This window comes from Colias eurytheme, chromosome 20 (assembly GCF_061535395.1).
Source record: "Colias eurytheme isolate Ceu_HAF_F1 chromosome 20, ilColEury1 Martin Lab GWU primary, whole genome shotgun sequence".
Taxonomy (NCBI): Eukaryota; Metazoa; Arthropoda; class Insecta; order Lepidoptera; family Pieridae; genus Colias; species Colias eurytheme.
The window spans coordinates 9,235,908-9,259,126 of NC_142999.1; the positions used below are offsets into that span (position 1 = coordinate 9,235,908).

Consider the following 23,219-nt stretch of genomic DNA (forward strand, 5'->3'; position numbering starts at 1 on the left):
GACAATGCATTTAATTTTTTATTATATAGGTAGGTACTTTGTTTGTGTTATTGATTGATTCGTTACTTCTGATCCGATTTCCAATCATTTTCTCCTGTATAAATGGTCCTTATTTTATGGTAACACTAGCTGCGTCCCGCGGTTTTACTCGCATTGCTCCGCTCCTATTGGTCTTAGCGTGATGATATATTATAAGCCTATAGTCTTCCTCGATAAATGGACTATCTAGTGATATAATTTTTCAAATCCGACTCTTGGTTCCTGATATAAGCACGTTCAAGCAAACAAACTCTTTAGCTTTATAATATTAGTGGATATCCTGTAACAACTAACAAAGCCTATTTTAGCGTGATTATATTATTGCTATCGTCTCAAGTGAACGTAGGTGGAGCCGGATGAACATCTAGTTAAAGCTATTTTTAGCCCAATTTTTTATTCTAACCTCGTCGTTAAATCATGTGATTAACCCGTGACATGTTCTACGCACAATATTTGTGTCGTAACGCAAATTGTACTGTAGTGTACTGCGCACAAACTCTGTGCCTAACGCGGCCCGTGACATTGAAGGCCATCTGTAGTGAATTACAAGTGAATGTTTCCAGTATAAAAAATATTTCTCTATGCCTTAAACATTTATAATTCGAATCGACACGACTCCGAGACAGGCAATAGAGACCAAAACCACAAAATAAAATAAAAAAGTGAATCATTGATTGAGTTGCGTCATCGGCCATAGTTTGTGACATTTGTCTTGTTCAACGAATATTTGGATTGTGAATTATGCCGAGAGGAATAATTAGATGAGTGATAATTGAGACGTATATTACTGGAAATTTTACGTAGAATACGTTTATGATATTGGTTTTAGGGATATTTGAAGAATACTCAGTGAAAAAGTGTCTCAACTTTTCAGTGCGGAAGACGCAAAATGGCGCTTTTTTTCTTGTTTGTGAATAATGGAGATTTGTTATTATTCATAGTGAAATACGTTGTGTTAAATGTGTGAAAATATAAGTGAATGTATTTGGCAATCGTGTAGTGATATGAAAACGTGAATATGATCATTTGATGACTCAGCATTATCATGTAAGTGTTAGTATGTAAGCAATTAAAATTAAAACAAAAGAAAATCATTTTTTTATAATTTTATAGAAAAAATATATCGTCATGATTACATTTTTATGCTATAACTAGTTTCTTCCTCTTTCCAAAAATATATAATACATGGCATATAATTATAGAACAATAGGGTAAATAAAATTTTCAAACTCGGTAGTCATAAAAAAGCTAGATTTCGTGAACTCCCTTGACACTATCGGGATCGGTGCCGGCTGTGCGCCAGACGCGTGATAGGTTAAAATCCATTCTATATATAAAAGTTATACAAGCACATTTCGCAATCAAAGTAATACAAACGTGTGTGTTAATTCTGGAAGCGTACAAGAATTGTCAAACATAGTCACGTCTGCAGTGAAAGCCGGGTGCCGTAACGAGTTAACGGCAGTTGCTTGTGTGTGTTTGAGAGTACTAGAGTTACTAGACGATTACGGTGGTTTGCAGGTAATGTTTTTTATATTTTTTTATTATTCTGGGGTAGGTACCCAAAAGATATGCGTAGAGGACGAAGGCATCTACGCTTTTCAGATAAGGGAAAAGTTAAATTACAATTGACTTGTTCAATAAAATAACCAAAGTTATCTAAATTTTACCTAATATGCAGCAGGTTCGGAACCTATGTACATAAAACATAAAAATCAAAATTTGACTCGAAATTGAGCAAATTCTTTTTCTTATTTCGGGATTAGGTATATTACTTAAAAGTTTAAATATAAGTTAAGGTAATATGTATAAGTTTTAAGCCATACTTTGTGTAGTTTTTACATACCTAGGTAATAATGTTAGTTTGTTCACGATGCCACGGTAATTGGCAGAACTAAATTTTTAATTAATCTTCGATTATACAACCTAACAATTATGAACACTTTCAGTTTCATTTGAGCACAAATTAAAATTAAATATTTCATACAATTTCGCAATACAGGTAAATAATAAATTTATAGAAAAGATGCACTTAAAAATTATAATTTTAAGCTTATCTTAGAGAAGTTTCTTAATTTAAAAAAAATGTGTGCGTGTACTAGTGTACACACGTAAGAAGTGAAACTTCTTTATGACCTTATTTTTCAAAAAATAATTTACTATATGCAACTTTACAGAAATACGTCAATCACGCGTGGGTATAAAAACAAGATGGCGCGTAACGGAAAAATGTTACACTAAATTTTTTTCCAACCCCGATAAAGAAGTTTCACTTCAAAAGTAACAGACAAATTGTAGGTCGTTTAAAAATATATTTAAAGAAAATGGAAAAGTTTACAACCTAATAAAACAGGCGTAAAATACTCATAAAGTTACACAACGTAACATCATACAATTTATTTATAAACAGAACTACAACATTAAAAAATAAACATTTAATTATCTAATAACGCTGTCTCTTTCTTCCATAACTAAGCTACCTTTAACAAAAAGGGACAAAAGCTTAAAATGTCAAATTCAGTCACCCTTAATTCGTATTCCAGACAACAAAGGCTTACGTAACCGCTAATTGTTGGAAAACACGGAAATAAATAAAGAGAATCTTCTTGCACTACTTTTTATTGTTAATTATATAATTGCAACAGATTGTGAAATAGTATAACTAATTATTCAAAATCACGATGCTTCTAATCGGTGCGATTAATTAGAAATTAAGAGTTGACGTTATAACACGGTTGGTTGTAATTCATTGCTGTAGTTTTTGTATCATTTGCTTTTGTAAATAATGTCGATTTATTTTGATACAGACTAATTTTATTACAACTAGCGGTCCGCCCCGGCTTCGTCCGTGGTACATATTTACGTTTTCTCTACATAAGAACTAGGGAATCCAATCCCGCAAACGCGGGATCCCGCTAATGCGGGATCCCGCACCTTTTTTGCGGGATCAAAAATGCGGGATTACTCATGCGGGATCCCGCACGTTCGCGGGATTGAAAAAAAAGTAAGAAAAATAGGTTCAGACGATGATCGGAACTATTATCGGACGGAACGGAATCAATGTCAGTTCCAGTACTCTATGACTGGGGATTCCCCTACGGCGCACGGGGATTTAACTTTGCGCGTACTGAATGGGTGGCAGAGTCTAGAGCTGCTGTTCGTGTACCCACTCGAGATAATTCAACTGATTTGATATTGACACTTTTTGAATGTGGAGGGAATAGGGGGAAGTATTTGGAAGCTGTTTATACATATGTAAAGTCAATTCCGCCTACAAGTGTGGAAGCCGAGCTTGCTTTTTCCGCCGCTGGCTATTTATGCAACAAGATAAGATCAAATCTAAAAGATGAAACGTTAGATACTTTATCATTTCTTCGAAAGTATTTTCAAAAAAAAATAAGCTGATTTTAAATGCCTCTAAAACCAATGAATATGTTCTATTTCAAATAAAAATCTAAAATATATGAAACGTGAAATATTGTATTGTCTTAATCATTATATTTAACTAGCTTTCCGCCCGCGGCTTCGCCCGCGTTTTCAAAGAAAAACTCGCAATGTTCCCGTTCCTGTGGGATTTCCTGGATAACTTAAAATCCTTTCTTAGGGGACGCCTACGTTATGACATCTACCTGCATGCCAAATTTCAGCCCGATACGTCCAGTGGTTTGGGCTGTGCGTTGATATATCACTATATCAGTCACCTTTGAGTTTTATATATATATAGATTTATAATATAAGTGATAACTTTGTTTAATTTAATGTTGATAAGAATAATTAAAAATATTTGTGTGTATTTTCTTTCTTTAAATTACATGAAACAAAAATAATAATAATTAAAATCAATCCCGCAAATCCCGCGGGATCCGCGGGATTGATGATCTTAATCCCGCAGGCTTGCGGGATCGCGATTTTGATGCGGGATTGGATTCTCTAATAAGAACCATCCTCTTACCTACTTCAAGAAATATACTTAGTAAAAAAAGAATTATCGAAATCGGTTCAGCCGTTCACACGTGATGCCGTGACAACGCGAAACGGGTTTCATTTAGATTTATTAAATTTATTTATCCGTCGTTTTCAACACTAGCGCATACGTAGACACCGGCTAAGCTAAATTAATTTACAAATTTCGAAATAGAAAAATCCGGCTTCTCCATATTTCATTTATGTATTGTCAACGAGCATAAGATTATATCTTTCTATCTTTTTTTAAACCCAAACAAAGCACGTACACATCACTAGTCTCACATGTAGCGTTAGCAAAAACATTCACATGCGATATCAATTATCTTAATCAATAATATGTATCAGTGGTTTGACAGGCGGAAAATGTAAACACGACAACCACGAGAATGTGTGGCACGCGAGGGAAACTAATGGAAAAATCTTTTTGTTTCTATGATGTACGGTCAGCAAACTACTCGTCCTGGAAAAAAATTACAGATTCACAGTTATTATTTATTGACAAGTTCGAGTTCGAGTGGGTGGAAAGCTAGGAATTACATTCTATTGGAATGCTAATCTTAGGCGACTGTCATCTATATCTACTAATCTACTAATATTATAAAGAGGAAAGGTTTGTATGTATGTATGTATGGTTTTCACGCATAAACTACTGGACCGATTTTGATGAAATTTGGCACAGACAATCTTTAGACCCTGAGAAAGAACATAGGCTACCTTTTATTGCGAAATATGTACCACGGGCGAAGCCGGGGCGGACCGCTAGTATATCATAATGTGGATTTTTTGGCACTGTAATTTTATTGCACGTTAATCTGTCTCTTTTGGGTTCAGTATAGTACCAAGAGAATAAATAGTATGCTATAATACTAGCAACAAATGAGATTTTTTCAAGAAACTGTCACTGAAACTGTTAAACACATTAAATTTCCTGTAGGTATTCAAAATATGTTACAATACCGTATTCTATCATTGATAAATACAATACAGTTTAACGCACTTACGATTACATAAATCACCGTTACTTAATATACACTTGAAATTATTTAATTACCCTTTACCGCGTCAAGACGATTTTAACGTAATTATGTTACTTTCCCTACTGGAAAAGCGCGAAAGGCAGTGGCTTGTCGTTGTTCATGCTGAGAACCCGCGCGTTAAGATCTTCAACGATTATACTTAATCGAGTGTATCGATATCATTTCGATTTACAAAACCTCGTTGTTCTTTTTTATTTTTAATCTGTGCTTTTCAAACTACTAATTGAGTTACACCTCTTTTGTTTAAACACTTTTGTTTTATTTTTAATCTATACTTTTCAACTAATTGGGTTACTATAGTGATATAATTTGATCGAGATCTAAAATAGGCGCGCGTGAGTGACAGGAGTGAACAGTGAACTAAGTCTAGTGACTCTAAATATAAACGCATACCGTACATTTAGAACGAATAGATTGCATGAGCTATATTTAACGTGCAGCTGCCATTTTGAACTTAGTGCGTAGGGCACACTCTCGTTTTTCTATTCAAAGGTGTGTTCAATGGAAGAATGTTTACATGTGCCCTCTTCACTATGGCCACCGTTGGGCCAGTAGAGGCCATCACGATGGCGTAGAGACCTAAATGTCTATGATCGGCGGTTATTGTAGATCGTCGTAATGGCGGCAAACGTCGACGATCAATTGTTGGGCCAACGCTGCCCATTGTGCAGAGGGCCCATTATGTTTGTTGTATAGTGTACTTGACAAGACAATGTCTGACAAATTCGAAGTTAAGTGAGCCGTTTTAAGAGATGAATGGTTTACATTATTTCTCGTTGTATCGCTTGTAATGGCGTGACAGTTCGCGGTTAAAGTACTTAATTAAGCTGGTTACATCTTGTTTAAAATGCATTAACATTGTAGTGTAAGAGTACTTAGTTTTCTTAATCCTTTGAAGAGATTTTTATTAAATTACTTGGAAATTTTAATAGCTTTTAAACTGCTTTTTCCACTCGACCAAAAACAAAAACGTACTTTTGGAAATCAAAAATTATCCACTTCTACATTGACATTCATCACACTAAACCGCATTAAAAGCGACACCGCAGTTCCAGCTATCTGCCCATTAACTTTCAATATTCTATAACGTGGGGCGTGTTTGTTGTATAATTCACATTGACAGTGAAAGCTGCGCACGCGCCGATATTGATTCCTGCACATTATATAGCGTAATGTTTGAAAGTGTTCCGTGATATATGAAAGTGCTATTAAAACTAGAATAAATAAATATTTTTATAAAAAGAGCATTGTTGTGCAACTAGGCAGTATTGTACGAATGTTAGTGTAGGTAGTTGTTGAAAATTGTAGAGATATACTTAGTGAAAAGAACTGATTTGTTGTGGGAACGATCAATGAATTTTTATATTACATGTCAACTGATAACTATATATGATAACTATATATTAGCATTCTTGGTAGATGATGATTAAAAATATTGGATTTCGAATAACATAACATAACAGATACTTATAGAGCTTCATTTCACATATCGCCAAAAAAAAATATTGTAAATAAAGGTGTTGTTTTTATTACTAACTAGCTTTTTTGGCTCTGACTGGTTTGTAACTTTCTTGTATGAAGGAAACATTAATTAATTAAAATTCAATTAAGACTATTAATTTCAAATTCCAAGCCTGTAAATGCGCATAAAATCCTCGTTTGCATACTTGTCAAATTACTTTTTCAAAAATCTACCATCGATGCTCGGTCAAGACGTTATACTACCAATTTATGAATGTCCCTGATTAATTAACCCTCAAAGACATTCAAATTAGCAGCATAATAACTGTAGGCATAATAACGCACCTACCGAGTTTTTAAATTTATTTTAATTACAATAATATAACTGTTTCACTTCCGTTATCGATACTTGTATATAATGTTTATTTCCAAAGGATGTAGCTTTATGGTCTAATGTGTACGATTTTATGGTCATTTTGTACTATTTGACAGATTTATATTCATATATTCTTCAACAGGTGGTAATTAATGTTTATATGGCCCGATATCCAATATTACTAATTTTGTAGTATTAATTTATTCGATGCTTATTTTTTAATGGCGATCTTTTCGCGAGTGACGCATATTTATTGACTATCATGTCTTAGGAAGTAATAAGAAGATGACCTATACATATGCGTAGACTAGTTTCCAGCCCGCAACTTCGTTCACATTTAACTTTAGTTTACAAACTTACACACCTACGTCATTTCCCAGTGTTTACAAGATTGGTATCATTCAACTTTAAACTAAGCTAAAATTCAGCAATCCATTGCAATCAATTCTTTTTAACGACAACAACGCTAGAACGTTTAAAATCTGTTAAAAAATCTGTAATCTCTTATTGTATAATAGCGTAAAATTAAACAAACAAATACTTATCCATATCAAGAAAAATTTATCTGTTGTGTAGGGTTGCTTTAAATATATCTTTCTTTTTTTGAATTTAATAAATGTTAAATTTTTAAAGAATAGATTTTTTGAATAATTGATCTAATAAGCTCCCCTTTTCCAGACGTCAGACAGCGCAGACTTCCTCACAACCAGGCCGCACACGGCCGCCGTGCTGCCCGGCAAGCCAGCAGCCAACCCGCTACAGTTCGTGCGCGTGGGCCCCGCGGACCTCGGCTCGAAGGCAAGGGAACAGCTGCGACGAGCGGAGCTAGCCAAACGGACCGAGCCAGCACGGATCGAACGACAGGAGGACTGGCAGTCGGTATGTACTCAAATATTTTATAACTTCAAAGGCGCATTTGAATCGTCAAAATACGTTTCAAATTATACACTGGTTTAGAAAGCAGTTCCTATAGAAAAGAAGAACTAAGTATGTATAATATAATAAGAAGTAGAGGAATAAATTTACAATAGAATTTAAAAAAGTGGGTGGTATTGAAAATGCTGTATATTGCACTCTAATTTTACCACTACCATGCATTACTTATTCGTCAGTGATTTAACAAATCTTTCCAGAAATAAAACACGATAATACAAAAACATGACTTCCGGGAAATTCCACATTACATGTAATGCTTTCCTTGACATTCAGACCCTTGTAATTAAAGCCCTTTACTGAATTGGCGATGTGATGCGGCATATCAAAGGAATCGTTTCCTGTTTCTCAAAATTGTCTTAATTTTAAATGTTCTGTTTAAAACCTCAATGCGAGTCCTGAAGTAATGTCCGTATGTACTAATTTGTTTCTTAAGTAAACTTAAGTTACAATAAAACCGATGAACTTTTAACACATGTTCTTTTAAGGAGTACCTACTCCCAAAATTATAACAGTGATAAAAATCTAATTGTGTCGCTTCTAAATCATGTTAATTTATAATTATACTTATTAAAAAAAAAAACCACAGGCGTGGGTAGAACTGGGATACAAATAATTAAGTGTGCATAAAATATTATGTGAATGTCACTTAATTCAAATCAATATTTTACGTAAACTAAAGATTCGAAACAACGAAAAACAGTTTCTGTTAATTCGTCTTCCAGTTAGTAATTTAGAATGCCCTTTTACGTATCACGATGGTACCTATGTTATTTTTAATACATCTATACTATCTATACTTTAATATTATAATTTATAATATTAAAGTATAGATTATAATTATAATTATTAATTATAATTTATAAAGCTGAAGAGTTTGTTTGTTTGAACGTGCTAATTTCAGGAACTACTGATCCGATTTGAAAAATTCTTTTGGTGTTAGATAGCCCATTTATCGAGGAAGGTTATAGGCTATACATATATCATCACGCTAAGACCAACAAGAGCGGAGGAGAAATGCGGGTGAAACCGCGGGTCACTGCTAGTAATACATATTTGTACAATGAACCATCGCAATACAAGAATTCAAAGGTCCAATTTCACCTAGGAAATATAAATAACACACAAAGCTATGTCATCTATTTAAAGGATATAGTCCGGGATACATCGCCCATTTTTGCAAGTGATTACTATCAAGCTAATTTTTCGTGAGTAGCTTTATTTTGATGAGATGCCCAATAATTTCATGTACAAAACTCTCGATTGTGGTAGCTACCAGAGGAAACAAGGATAAAATATTTTGATTTGATGGTTCTCAAATATTAATTACTAACTGAATGTTTTTTTTTGTTCAATCTCAAGATAATTATCTAAATTATTCGAAAAAATATTTGTCCTACAAAATCTATGGTTTGATCAAAGAGTCCCCCTTTCCAATGTGTATCGATAACGAAGTCATCATAAATGATTACTAACCAGCTGATTTTTTTATTTTCACTTATTTAATACTTATATAATTCAACAGACATATTGTCCTACAAATTGCGTAATAAATATTTGAGAACCGTCAAATCAAAATTTTTTATCCTTGTTACCTCTGTAAGCTACCACAATCGAGAGTTTCGTACATGAAATTATTGGGCATCTCATCAAAATAAAGCTACTCACGAAAAATTAGCTTGATAGTAATCACTTGCAAAAATGGGCGATGTATCCCGGACTAATAGGATAAAAACTAAAGTATGAGTGAACGGAAGCGCTTACATACCTCCCTCGAGCGGTTAGAGTCAGGGGAATTTAGTATTTAAAATGTTTTTAATTTCGCTAATTAAAGGGGATAAAAATAAACAAGATTATAGCTTATGTAATGCCTTTTAGTGAGTTATGAGTCCACGTGTTTGGATTGTTAGTGTTTTGATTGTTTTATTGTATTATTAAGTAATTAACAAAATAATGAAAGGAATCTATTGTCCAAATTATATATCGTAAACCTTTAGACTCAAACTGATGGTTTTTTTTCAGTCTACCAAAAATATATACCTACCTACTATAAATTACACTATTTAAAGAAAATTTTCTACCTTTTACTCATGACTATTTTCACAAACGTCTTCAGGGGAAAAACTACACTCACCGGCACGGAATCTTGGCCACTTACAAATTTGCCGATAAAAAAGTTTGAAGTGTTTTTCACGATTTTTTTTGTATGCAGATATGTTAACATATTATTTGTTTAATTTTATTGTAAGAAATCATTAAGTTTGAGAATAATCTTTTACCACTTTTTAAGAGTTACTCGAAATTTGTGATTTCTGCGCTTAAGCCGAAGTTACGAATTGTTCGTTTTAAACTTTTTTCGATATCGTTTATGCCGTTTTAAGATATTGTTATTGTTTTACTGTAGTCAATGATCATAACAAACAATAAAAAATGCCGATAACATCTGAACAACCTGCTCAGGCCATCACAATGTTAGACCAATGACTGCCGCAACATAAAGTACCTAATGTACAGTACGTACCACGTTCAGCGATGCACTATGCATAGAGAAGATACCAGGAGACTGGCAGCTACACGCGCAGACCAGGAAATGAAGGCGTGAGGTGCTCATCAGCTCAATAAGACCCGTTTATTGTTCAAGAGATACTCAGAAATGGCTTTCTGACAGTTTTTGAGATACGCCACCAGCTCTAAAACACCAGGATAATAAAGGTGAGTGAGCAATCGGTGAGAAGACTAATGAAGAAAGTTAATTTGAAGGTTTGCAGACCAGCACGCCGTCCAGAACTCCTCAGACATCACAGAGAAGCACGTCTTCGTTTTGCACGAGAACATGAAAACTGGACCCACAGCCAGTGCGCTCGTGAGGTGTTCACAGATGACTGCTAAGGCACTTTACGAGCTTCTGATAGCTAAGAGTCAGTAAAGAGGAGACGAGAAGAGAGGTTTTCACCCATCACCACGCTCAAACTGCGATTTTTCATGGAGGGTCAATAATGGTATGGGGAGGTATAAGTTCCGATGCTCGCATGGAATTAGTTATCGTAGATAATGGCTTAAATTTGATCAGGTACATCGAGGAAATTCTCCAGGAACATGTTCAGCCCTATTACAGGTTTATCAGTGAAGAAAATTTGCTACTAATACACTATAACGCACGTCCGTGTGTCGTACGATGCGTATAAGAGTACCTTCAAGAGGTTATTATTGAAAAATTGGAGTGGCCAGCTCATAGCCCGGATCTTAATCCAATAGAACACATCTGGGACATGCTTAAAAGAAACATAAAGTTCGATTCCAACCCAGCACCAATGTTAGATGAGCTTAGAAATACAGCTGGAGCCGTTTGGTACACTATAGCTCAAGTGGACATCAAAAATGTCTTCTGGAGTATGCCAGACTGGATGCAAACAGTGTTTAAGGCAAGAGAAGGAAACACCCTATATTAAAAAGTTCAATTTTTTTTTATGGAAACGTTCTTTCTAATTTTTGTGCATTTTTTAAGAAATCATTTAAATTTCACAGGAAAAGCGTAAATTTTTGTTTAATTCATATCTACGCGGTAGTACTTCTTATAAACTTCCAATTATCACTAAAAGTTAGTAAAAACATTAAAGTAACTAGTTTTGATTAAATTTTAATTGAATTTTGTAGTAGAAAAGAAATAGTGTTATTTTACGCAAAAATTTGCAGTGGCCAAGATTCCGTGCCGGTGAGGTAGTACAGATATCTCAAGAAATCACTCGCTAATGTTGTAAACATAATTATTAAATTAAGGCTAATGATCTAATTACCATATCCCTTGATCTTGTAGGTTCTAAGTGAATAGCGATGATCTAGGAAAGCTGTGAAAGCCTAACTAATGTTAGGAAGTTTGGTAAATATACTAGGAAATTGCTTTTTATCACATCCTGTTTCATTTACTAACATGATGCCCTGATTTCATACAAGTTTAATTATTTTAAAATACTTTACAATCAATTACCGCTACAACTAAATTAAATAAACAAGATCTCACTGTGAATAATACTAAATAAATGTAATAGTATGTATATTCTAGTATTTTTAAAGAGCAACACAAAGAAAATATAATTCGTATTTACCTACTTATGAAAGGTTAGTAATTAGTATCTATTCCTATTTCCTGCCTAAAAATCATAACTGCTTCACCAATCACAATAACCACTCGTATTTTTATATAAATCTAATACTAAAGTAACTCGAATGCAATTTATACACCAGCAAAAACGTATAGAACCATGCTCAGTTTTTGCTATCGAAAGCTATTACAGTAACGCTTGTGTTTGCTTCAGCCTTCACCATTACGCAATAACATTCCTGTATGTAATAAATACAGTGTCCGTTTATGGTATTTATGAATTAAAAGCTCTGTTCAGTTACTTTTTTGTTAGCTGGCTGGATTTTGTTTATTAGCGGTGATTGGTAGTTACGTAATTATATAGAATGTGCCTTTTTATAGTTCTCTAATAGTGCAAGTTGAATCAAAATCGGTTAAATAGTTTTATAGATACAAATCGCAATGTTGAATGAACTTTAAAGGATGTAACATCTATTTATCCCTTAATTTTTAATCAAATATCCTTCCTGGTTATATGGACTAGCAAAAATAACAAAAAAAATCAATTTGATATCTCTATTGCCTTTGAATAGCGCGTTCAACCAACCAAACAAAAAAAAGCTTCATCTTATAATAACTGTTCTGATTGCCTTCTGTACAATAAAGTTCGTCATTTGTTTCCAGAACCTAGACAATTGGAAGTCATCCCGTCGAAAGCGCGTGGAACACATAATAGAGCGCTGCGTGGAGGTAAAGCGGCTTGGAGACGAGACCAACCAGCCTCGCGGGAAGTCCAAGACCTTCAACGAGATGCTGGAGGAGAGGTAGGTTCATCATCACCATTAGGCTTTAAGCGGGTCCTCATAAAACAAGGAGCAATTGTTGCGCAATGCAGCTTGGTCAGTGTGCACGAAGTACAATAAAGATCTAGACATAATCGCCTATTTAAGGTCGTCAAGATATATCCAAGCGGCAATGTAAATAAAATCATAGAAATTAACACCTTATTTCTTGGGAGTAATGTTCAAATTTGTATCGATGATTAGATAACTCTGCCCGATAATTGCGTAGGCAGAGTTTTGCTTTGAGTATTTTTTGAGCGTCATTATGACTCTCCGACAAAAAGGATAACTATTCTAAGAGGGAAATAAAAATTTATAACGATAATTTATGGAATGCTTGTCATTATTTTAGCATACATAATATATTTGGCGATATTATTTTACTTAGGTAACAATGTAACATTAACTGAGACGATTGAAATATTTGAAATCTATGTATTATTTATGCCTTTGTAACCTCCTCTACTATAAAACCGAATACTAGGTTCTTACAAAACCTCATTAAAACTTCCATAAATCAACCAGGAATCAGATCCACGAATTAACATTAAACATAAATTACATATAGTTAGATGTACGTGTCCTAGCATTACCTAATAAAATCGAATGCCCCTAATTACCATTGCAATATTCTAAGCTATATTAGATGTAAAATCAATCATTTATGCCAGCCACGTAATACGTGGGACTGGTATTAGCGATTTAGAATGCAAACCTTGGTTTTGTTGTTTTTGTTTACTTTTCAATCGATTGTACCGCGTCAGAATGCGTAACGTACTTGCGTTGATGTCATCTTAATTGAGTTATGACATGTTTATGCATATACTTTATGATCTGGTAAACGTTCTGCCTCAGGACTCCGTTATCACTTATTTTATAAAAAATAGTTTACGAACTATTCTTAGATATACCTACCAAATACAGAAATTCATTAAAATCAGTGAAGACGTTTCAGAGTAGTTTGGATACAAACATACACGATGTTCTATTCAGGTAGATTTAACATTTCCGTTATATTGTTCCACATAATTACACGTAGCTTAAACAAATTTCCAACATGTTTTCATCCGAACAAACATGTTTAATCGATACACACGAATTTCTAGAGGAAATCAACTTTCGTACAAGTCAGCTGGCGGTGTGGATTACGTCCGTCGCGCTCGGTGGCCGCGCGCTGACTGATCAGATTACCGGCGCATGCGCATCCAGCTGTTACATTTTGTCGTACCCACAAGTTTTGTGCTCAAGTGTCGATGTGTGTTTCGTTTACTAGAACTTTCTTGGTGTCATTCAGGTTCATGGCAAGTAATTAGTTCGTGATTTAATTAAAGTTGTTATTCTAACTTTGATGTATCTGGATTGTATGAGACTAAAGGCTGATCTAATATTTAATTGAGCTTAGACGATGTCCATTTTTATTTTTTATGTACGAAATATTTTAGTTAAGAATACGACAAATCTTGTGATACAAAGATAGAAGTTTTTGACGTAAGATTATACATACTATCTATTCTATTATCTATATCTATTCATTTTCCCATCATAGTCAGGCGTTTACATGTGTTACATTAAAAAAAAATCCAAAAGTGCACGCCTCATAATTTTTTTTTATAAATATTTATTAATTATTATTTTTGTTTATTTAATAGCAATTAAACCACATCGAATCAGCTACCCTGAAAAATGAAAGGGTTCTATTCCTGAGCATACTCAAGCGTAAGAAAAAAAAAAGACTCGATTAGTAAAGTATTTCGGTCGCTATCGTGTTAACAAGAAAAAGGATCCGCACATACAGACACACGGACGTCCAAGACAGAACTTTTTTAAACTGTTTTTTAACTAGTTTAAATAACAAAAATGACATCAAAAATATCATGAACGTTAAAAATAGTGTTTATTCTTAATATGTGTGTGTATGTATTATCTTACAAGTGCAATGTATGATACATAAAGACATTTTAAGTTTGAAAAATCAGATGTTTTGCGCGAAGTGACAGTAACGAGTACCCACCTCAACGCTTCGCTTATGAGGCGTGCAATAAACAGAACGCGTAATAACCGAAAATATCCATTTTTTATGAAGCATAAACTAGTTACGTACAAAGTTAGTACAAAGATTGTTCAGAGGATGTTTATACAGAGATTCGAAGAACTGTTTACGAGAATATCACAGTTTTCTATTAATTACAATGTTTTGAATGCTTGCCGTTTGTGCGTATTTGGTTAGGCGAATTCTTGAGTACTTTGTTTATGGAATTCACTTTGTTGTATTGGCTATATTAGAGAATATTTTGAAGGTTCAGATTGAGAAAATATAGTTGGTATTCATATATCGAACACAAGCTGGAGTCATAGTTGGAAAACTAATCTATTCCTGTGCTAAATATCATACATATGCCAACAGGTGATATTGTGTGAATGAATAATCAACTAACAAGGATGTTAGTACAAACTTTTACGTAAAAAGGACATGAATAAAGTAGGTACCTACATCATGATAAATATAATGGGTAATTAAAAAATAATAGCATAATCGTGAAATCAATCTTATTGAAATTTCATTTACACCTTTTGTAGTTGCAGAAAACATCCAGTTATTTTTGTATTGCAAAAAGTTTATATACCAATAAATGGTTTATATTATTAAACATTTAAATGTACTATCTAGTGACCAATACGTGAAAAGAATCTAAAACAATAGTAAAACCACATACGTAACGTTTCCTGCATCTGCTTCTCACATAGATACACTATCCGACAATGGGTTGGGTAATCCATTGAGAAGGTAACTAAATATATGTATTGTCTGTCTGTTTGTGATGCTTCGCTGTTTGTGGTGTTTTTGGTCACGCTTCGGTATATCTTAAAGCTAGTTGTTAATTAATTTTGTTGGTATTAGTATCAACTATCAAATGTATGTAACTGATTATATTTCTATGATTGTAGTAATTCTTTAGTAACTAAAGGTTATGAACATTTACTACAATTTTAAAGCCAATTTTATTAACATACTAGCGGTCCGCCCCGGCTTCGCCCGTGGTACATGTTTACGTTTTCTCTACATAAGAACCATCCTCGTACTTCCAGGAATATAATAAAAAAAGAATTATCGAAATCGGTTCAGCCGTTCTCGAGTTATGCGCTTACCAACTCTTTTTGCGATTCATTTTTATATTATTAACATATAGATACAAGTTATACCCACGGAAATCATATATGAATTAACATAGACAATTTTCATATGGTAACAACTACTATAGTTTGTCCACTATAAGAATTGCTTTTTGACAGCTCGACGAGTGATACCAGAAGTGATGTACAAAAGATTATCGATTGTGATACCATTTCAATTATAAATTCAAAATATTATCATAGATCGAATAATGTACTTAAATAATAATTACAACGTAAACATACTAGTAAGATATGTAATAATAAGTCCACATATCTATGCATTTTGTGTTAAAACTAAACTAAACTAATATTTTATTATTTATTGGTTTCTATCTTACAATTTGGCTGTCTTTATGTTTAAATTATTTAACATAATAGAAGAGTTTTTCTGTATCGGATACATTTTACAGAGTATTTCTATCGATTATTATAATCTATCGACCCATCATTGAATAATTCTGCGTAGACATCACTAAGTGGGCGGGAACTGTCCATGAAGTACAATAATTATTTGTATGACATTTTAACATAGACAATACAATCCTTCATAGGCGTGAAGCTGTCAAAAAGCAAATAATATAATGGACAGAGTATAACACATAATAATAATAATTTAAAAGTAATAAAAACACAAAACATAGTGTTTCATAGCTGCCTACATGAAATAGTATGTCATAGTATGTTGTAGGTACTGCTATGTGTCATCGACTCTATAGACGAATCTCTAAAGATTCATGGTAAACGCACATTAAAATTTATAAATACGAAGGCATATAGTTAAAACTATGTATGTGCTAAAATATGGAACATATTTCGGTCCAGCAGTTTTAGTAACGAATATCCCTATTATATAACAGTCTGATATCTAAAGTGAAGTGAGTATCACATGACATGAAGCCAACTTCGCTCTGATTCTTTGGGTATCATTTCATAGCGGTCATGTTTCAATTATATAAGTATTATGTATTGCAAGTGTAAATTACGATTACAAATTACAATATATGATGTTGATGTAATGTATCTTATGTTTCGTTTTGTGAATGTATTCGTATTGAATAATAATCAGTTAGTACAATTATATTATATGATCGTTTTTAACGAAAGTGCCCAAAAGCGATCAAAGGATCTTAGATTTTAGCGATTATTTTGGAGATGTATAATAATATGTATCTTTTTCGTTTTGTTTTCGAAGTCAAATATTATGAATTAAGAATTTTTAAATTACGAGTTACGAATATAATGCGAATTATGAATTATGAATTTTATTTATTTAAAAATTACGAATTAGGAAGTAAAAATTACGAATTTTTACTTTTTTCTTTACATCTTCTTTGCTTTTTCCTAGTTAGGCTTCTCATAGTGTAGTTTGGATGGTTTAGTATTGTCGTGTCGAGTCGTGAAGGTTTAGTATTGGCATCGGGCATCACTGTGTTCTTTTAATATCTTTAAAACCTTCACTACCCATAGTTTCACAACTAAACAACGTAACAAATGACCGTCATCTATAACAATTACTTGCTGTTATGTCTCTGTATGGGATTACCTATATTATTATGGGATAACCTGGGATTCGCTACGGATTATAACATCCTGATTGCACTACGTAATGTTTTGTACACTATCTCATAGATCCCACCCTATTCTTTTAAATTTATAAAATCTTGTCTATTGTTTCGAAAATTTGGGTTATGAATTATCTTTCTTATGATATGTAAATGTATATTTAATAATACAATGAAAATCATATTAATCATTGTTTCTTTATTAAGATATTTTGTGCAAATGGTATACTGTTAAGAAATTAATGGGAGAAGCCACTGGCTCCTGAGACACAGTATTACTAATTCAGGAGCCTATGGATTCATATATAAGCTGTACCTATTTCTTAATGTCAATAAAGTTTTTATTATTTATTTATTAAAATAGATACTCTTTGTTCACTCGATCTCCAAAATATCCCAAAAAATCCTTCTTCATACCTTGCGATTCCTTGGGAAATCAATCAAAATTTCTTGATAATATTAATTTGAAAAACATAGATGTACATATAGATTAATTCTTCATTATATGTGAACTAAATAGCATTTAAGTAAATGCTAACTCACCATCTAAGATAACTGCAGTAGCTATCTGTCGCAACTTAATACCAAACTGACATTTGACTGTAATAACCACCTGTGACGATTTCTGTTTGCAAATATACAATTTTGTAATTATATTAATTCGTGTAATCTAATTTAGCTGTCCGTATGTCATACATAACTATGTGATTAGACGTCTGAGCTTTAGGTGTTTCGTAATTGTCGTGGAATTAAAATAATTATTTTTGATTATTTTGTTATTATCTTATTAATGGTGTATTCAAGATTGTGTGATTTCAATTACGAAATATATAGTATATTCAGAAACGATAGCTTAAGAATATAGTGTGAATACTAAGTCAGAAGTCTAGATAATCGATATAAATTTTTTATTAAATAAATGAAAACAAATAATACCAACTCATTTCTTAATATAGACTGAATCCTTTATTGTTATAATTTGTCAAACACTGAGTTAAATAAAATATAAATAATTTTCATCAACAACTTAAATTCAACTCTACACCAACAAAACAAGAATTAAAATTTAATTACACTATACATTAACAGGTGCATTATTATCTAAATGATAAACTATCTAGATCCGTTTCCTAGACAAAGGTATCGATAAAGAGTCGTAATCGAGTAGAAAGTTGTAATGACCACGATTACCGGTCAACCGTCAATCTGTCCGTCTGTGTGAAATGGACTGCTTTACGAAAACCATCTGCTGTTTTACAAGAGGTGAAGGTATTTACTTTATTTCTAGTAACTTCCTGCCAAACCTTTTACCTTTAAACTAAATAAATAAAATGTACCTCTAGCTATTTTGTTCAAATCAAATTGGAAGTCGTAGTAGATATATCTCGGCTTAATCTTTCAGACTATTAATTAAACGGTGTTTGGTTAAGAAGCTAGGCACTTAATTAATTGGCTGATTTAGTTTTATTCCCATCGTGTTTGTGTCACTTTTTATCCATTAAAAAGAGGTTAAGTTTCGTGTAGTTTGTTCTATATGTGTAAAAATGAATGTGTCTGAAACTTTTTCATGCAAAAAAAAATAAAAGGATATGTAAATCCTATTAACGGACTAATATTTGATCCCAAAAAGCATAAAAATAGGTCTATAACTCTCAAATTTTAATAAAATTATTATGCTACATAATCCAAAATGTCGCATTACAATACAAAAACCATATGAATTTGGAATAACGACTTCCTGAATTAATGAATTATGAATCAAAAAAACAAAAACTGCTCTGCTTCATCTGAATTTGTTTACGTAATACATAATATAAGCTATACATAAATTAATTATAATAATAGATTGCTATACATAATTAATTATTCTAATTTATAAATATATAAAGGTGGAACGAAAAATTGATTTAAAAAATTGTTTTACCATTTATAGTTTATACCATATTTACCTACCATACTATATTTTCGGGAAAACCCATGTGAAGTGGTTGCAAGGGACTAGTTAATTATTCCAATATATACATACAGTGAAAGTGTCATGTCTGTTTGTGTAATTAGCGAATATAATCGGTAGAAAGCTCGCCGGGGGGCGGGAAGTGTCCGTCATACGAACTGTGATTAGGAAGTCGGGGGTGTTACACGCAATCACAGTCCCATAGTTGATACTACTATTTAGATACCATACACACACACAAACAACTGTTTCAGTCGTTTAATTAAGATCCTAGCATTTTTATTAAACAACCCCGTTAAATTAATGGTCTGAAATCTGAATGATAATAATTAATTAACCAGCCACTCTGTTTAATAATATGATCACGACTGCGTCTATTTCTATCAACTTTTACCTTTAAAGTTTTCGATTGAAAAAAATTGCACGCAAATCTGCTTTTTCATCAGATTTCTAGCCTGTGCAATGTGCATTTCTATGCAAATTGTTATAATAATTATTGATGTTAATAAAAATGTAGACGTGGTAGAAATGCACCTACCTATATAATTGTATTTTTTATTGCATACTACGTATTTTTAGTCCGAAACGTTAAATCTAAATAACCTAAAATACTTTATAAAGTGACAAAAAATCATTCCGTAGAAATAACAAGGCAAAAATCTAACCAGTTAAAACGAAAACACTAAGAAATGTAAAATGCATTTGCCCCTAATCCATTTTACAATTTTTACCTTATTAGTACCGACAAACACGAGCAAAACCATTCGCTATATATAGTCAAACAATGCTTTATAAATAATTTATCAATCAGGAAGCGATATCTAGGCGATTTAATAGCGTTGCATCGCATTTCTTATGTAATAGCTGTGTGCTACAATCCTTATTTAAACACATTTGACCACGGTTTATGCTATAAACTTTAACGATAAAATATTTTTATTGTAATTTTTGTTGCTTTTCTGTATTAACTTGAGGAGCACGTCGCTTTAGTCCAAAATCACGTTTACGATATTCCTTTATCTTACTAAAATTATATTTTTTAATGTTAAGTTAAAATGTTATGTTTCTAATTTTCATTTAAATATGCAGTAACAGTTCATGAATGTATAATATCTGCCAAAATATATGAATAATATTTATAAAATATCGACGGAAGTTTTTTCACGTCGCCTTATGTACCAAATTATTCATTCAATATGTTCAAATATAAATAAATAAAAGGCCTTAAAAATGACAATTTCTTATATAGGCATATGTACCTATTAATGATCGCTACCGCTTTTGACTTACCGCCTTACAATAATTAAGCCCCCACACTCGGTCGGTAGTCGCTCAAATTACGCCCCATTAGATAAGAGCCAGAGATTTATCTGGTAATTATACAATTTCTTATTTTAACTGCACTTATAATGATCACTTAGTTTGTGAAGAGAGAGCGTGCAAACAGACACACATGCAAAAATAAATTATTTAATTTCGCGTTGGTGTATTCATATTAGTATAGCGTGGGATTAGTGTGGATCTCGTATGTAATATTAATTATTAAATTGTTTTGTTTAAATGCGGGTAAAACCGTGGGGCACAGCTATAATAAAATTAATCTATACCTATTTAGCTTTTATCTACTAGACATAATATGAAAGATATTTTCTAAACAAACATTACGTAATTAATTAAATAAAACAGCATTTCTCACGTGATAAGAGCATCCAGGAAACGCCGGGAGGAAGTCTTAACTAGCGCAATCTTACTGTTCAATCGAGACTTACATCGATAGTGTAAACAAGATAATTTAATCAACTTACAATATAGCCTATTAATTGATATACTAGTTGTATATTGTGACTTTGTTTAGGTTAAATGATTTTATAGTAAACATTAAAGTTGTTTTCACAAAGCAAAAGTAGCAAAGTTAATTTAAAGTCCCGAGAATAATAATCCTATTGTCTTAATATTTTTATTTTTAAAGTGAAACTTTTATTACATCGTCTCTTCACTTTTTGGTCTACTCGGCAGCCGACCGTCACGCGACATGCGCTACACAAAGCAGTGTTCGGAACCGTTCGAACAGTTTCACTTTTACCGTGGTTTCATAAAACCACACAACATTTTTTTTTATAAGACAAACTTACATTATCTTTTATATATGTATATGAAATGATCTCAATGCTTGGTTAATAAAAGTTACCACTATCCAAATTATAAAGTTTCTGCTTCAATAACTTATTATTAAATCGAATACAATTCCAAATAGAAATTGAAACTAAACATATTTTAGTAATATCGATAAACATGTCTATATTGTAGATACCTACACGTTAAACTCAATATCATAAATATTTAATGGAGACAGTCACGCGAACCAATTTTCCTTACCGATAGCCAATTATTATCATTTACCGACAATCATAGTTAAATATTATATATTTTTTATATAACTTAAATCTCACAAATTATACATTCGCGCTTTTTACAGGACATATCTTACTTAATATTATAAATGCGAAAGTTTGTGAGGATGTGTGTGTGTGTGTGTTTATTACTCTTTCACGCAAATACACTGAACCGATTGCAATGAAATTTAACACACATATAGAGGGTAAATCCCACGGGAACGGGAACTATGCGGGTTTTCCTTTGAAAAGTGAAAAAGCGGGCGAAGCCGCGGGCGGAAATCTAGTTGTTTATATTTTCCATTATTTCTCGTTATTTCTCAAAGTATCATAGGCATTTAATAAATAAATAATTTAGTGTTGTCTGTTTGTTTTTGTTTACAACTATTAAAGGTTACAGAAGTTAAATAAACTATTAGTTCTATTGATAAATATTTACTCAATTATTAATTAGCGAGGAAAATTTACAAAGATTATCTAAGAAGGAAGAAAAACATTGTTGATTCTATGTAATCCCCCTCTTAATCGGGCATATATCGCGGGGCATAATCGGGCATATTTAATACATTGTTTTTATGTAACTTGATTTTGTATTTACCAGTTATCATAATTTTCCAGAAAAGTTTCGTAAAACCGTGAAACATTCTCAATTAAACAATCTATCCTTAATCTAGAGGTACTGTAGATTTGGTTGTTCAGATAAACAAACCCAGTAATAGACTATTTTATGATATTATCTTATAGTGTAGGAAAATTACTATTCGTTAATTATTGTAATTGTAATAAATATATCAAAATATCTAATAATTGACTTTTATGGTATGTATTAACTATTAAGACTTAGGTATAAACAGATGCACTAGTGACTAGATGGGTTTATTGTTTTTAAAAAGTAGTAAATGCCGCAAATCACTAGTCTAAGGTACAATTATTTATCGATTTCAGATAGTTGGGAACTTGTAACTTTAAATTGAACATTAGGAAAAAAACTATTAGAACAAAAGACATAGAAAATCTAGGGTAATTATGCTAAATGTTGCAACCGTAGCAATCTAAACGCGCTTATTTTATTTCTCACATTGCATTTTAAGTACTGCCTTATATAATGACCGTCAGTGTGATTGCACTAATCACGTCATGGCCTGTTTTCTTAACACCTAACGTTATGAATAATGATACCTATACTGCGAATTAGACATGGGTAGGTAATGCGTGTAATAGTACAAAAGTAATATCACTTTGACACGTAATGCAACATCACGCATTACGCATCAGTTACAAACATTTATTTATTTATTTTTTATTTATTTACACACACCCATAGAACTAACTATCATTACAGGTTAACCTAATTCGACAGAGTTCTTTTATAAATTAAGAAAAACAAACATATCTCATAAAAAT

The 23,219-nt window shown here is 32.4% G+C and overlaps 1 protein-coding gene across 1 annotated transcript in view; it reads left to right on the plus strand.

The window, feature by feature from the left end:
* The window catches only part of smash (smallish), a 90,936-nt gene that overhangs the window by 39,632 nt on the left and 28,085 nt on the right, over positions 1–23,219 (plus strand). The window contains exons 3-4 of the mRNA XM_090113655.1: positions 7,558–7,758; positions 12,575–12,714. Coding sequence (XP_089969781.1) covers positions 7,558–7,758; positions 12,575–12,714 — 341 coding nt within the window. The remainder of the gene's footprint in view (positions 1–7,557; positions 7,759–12,574; positions 12,715–23,219) is intronic.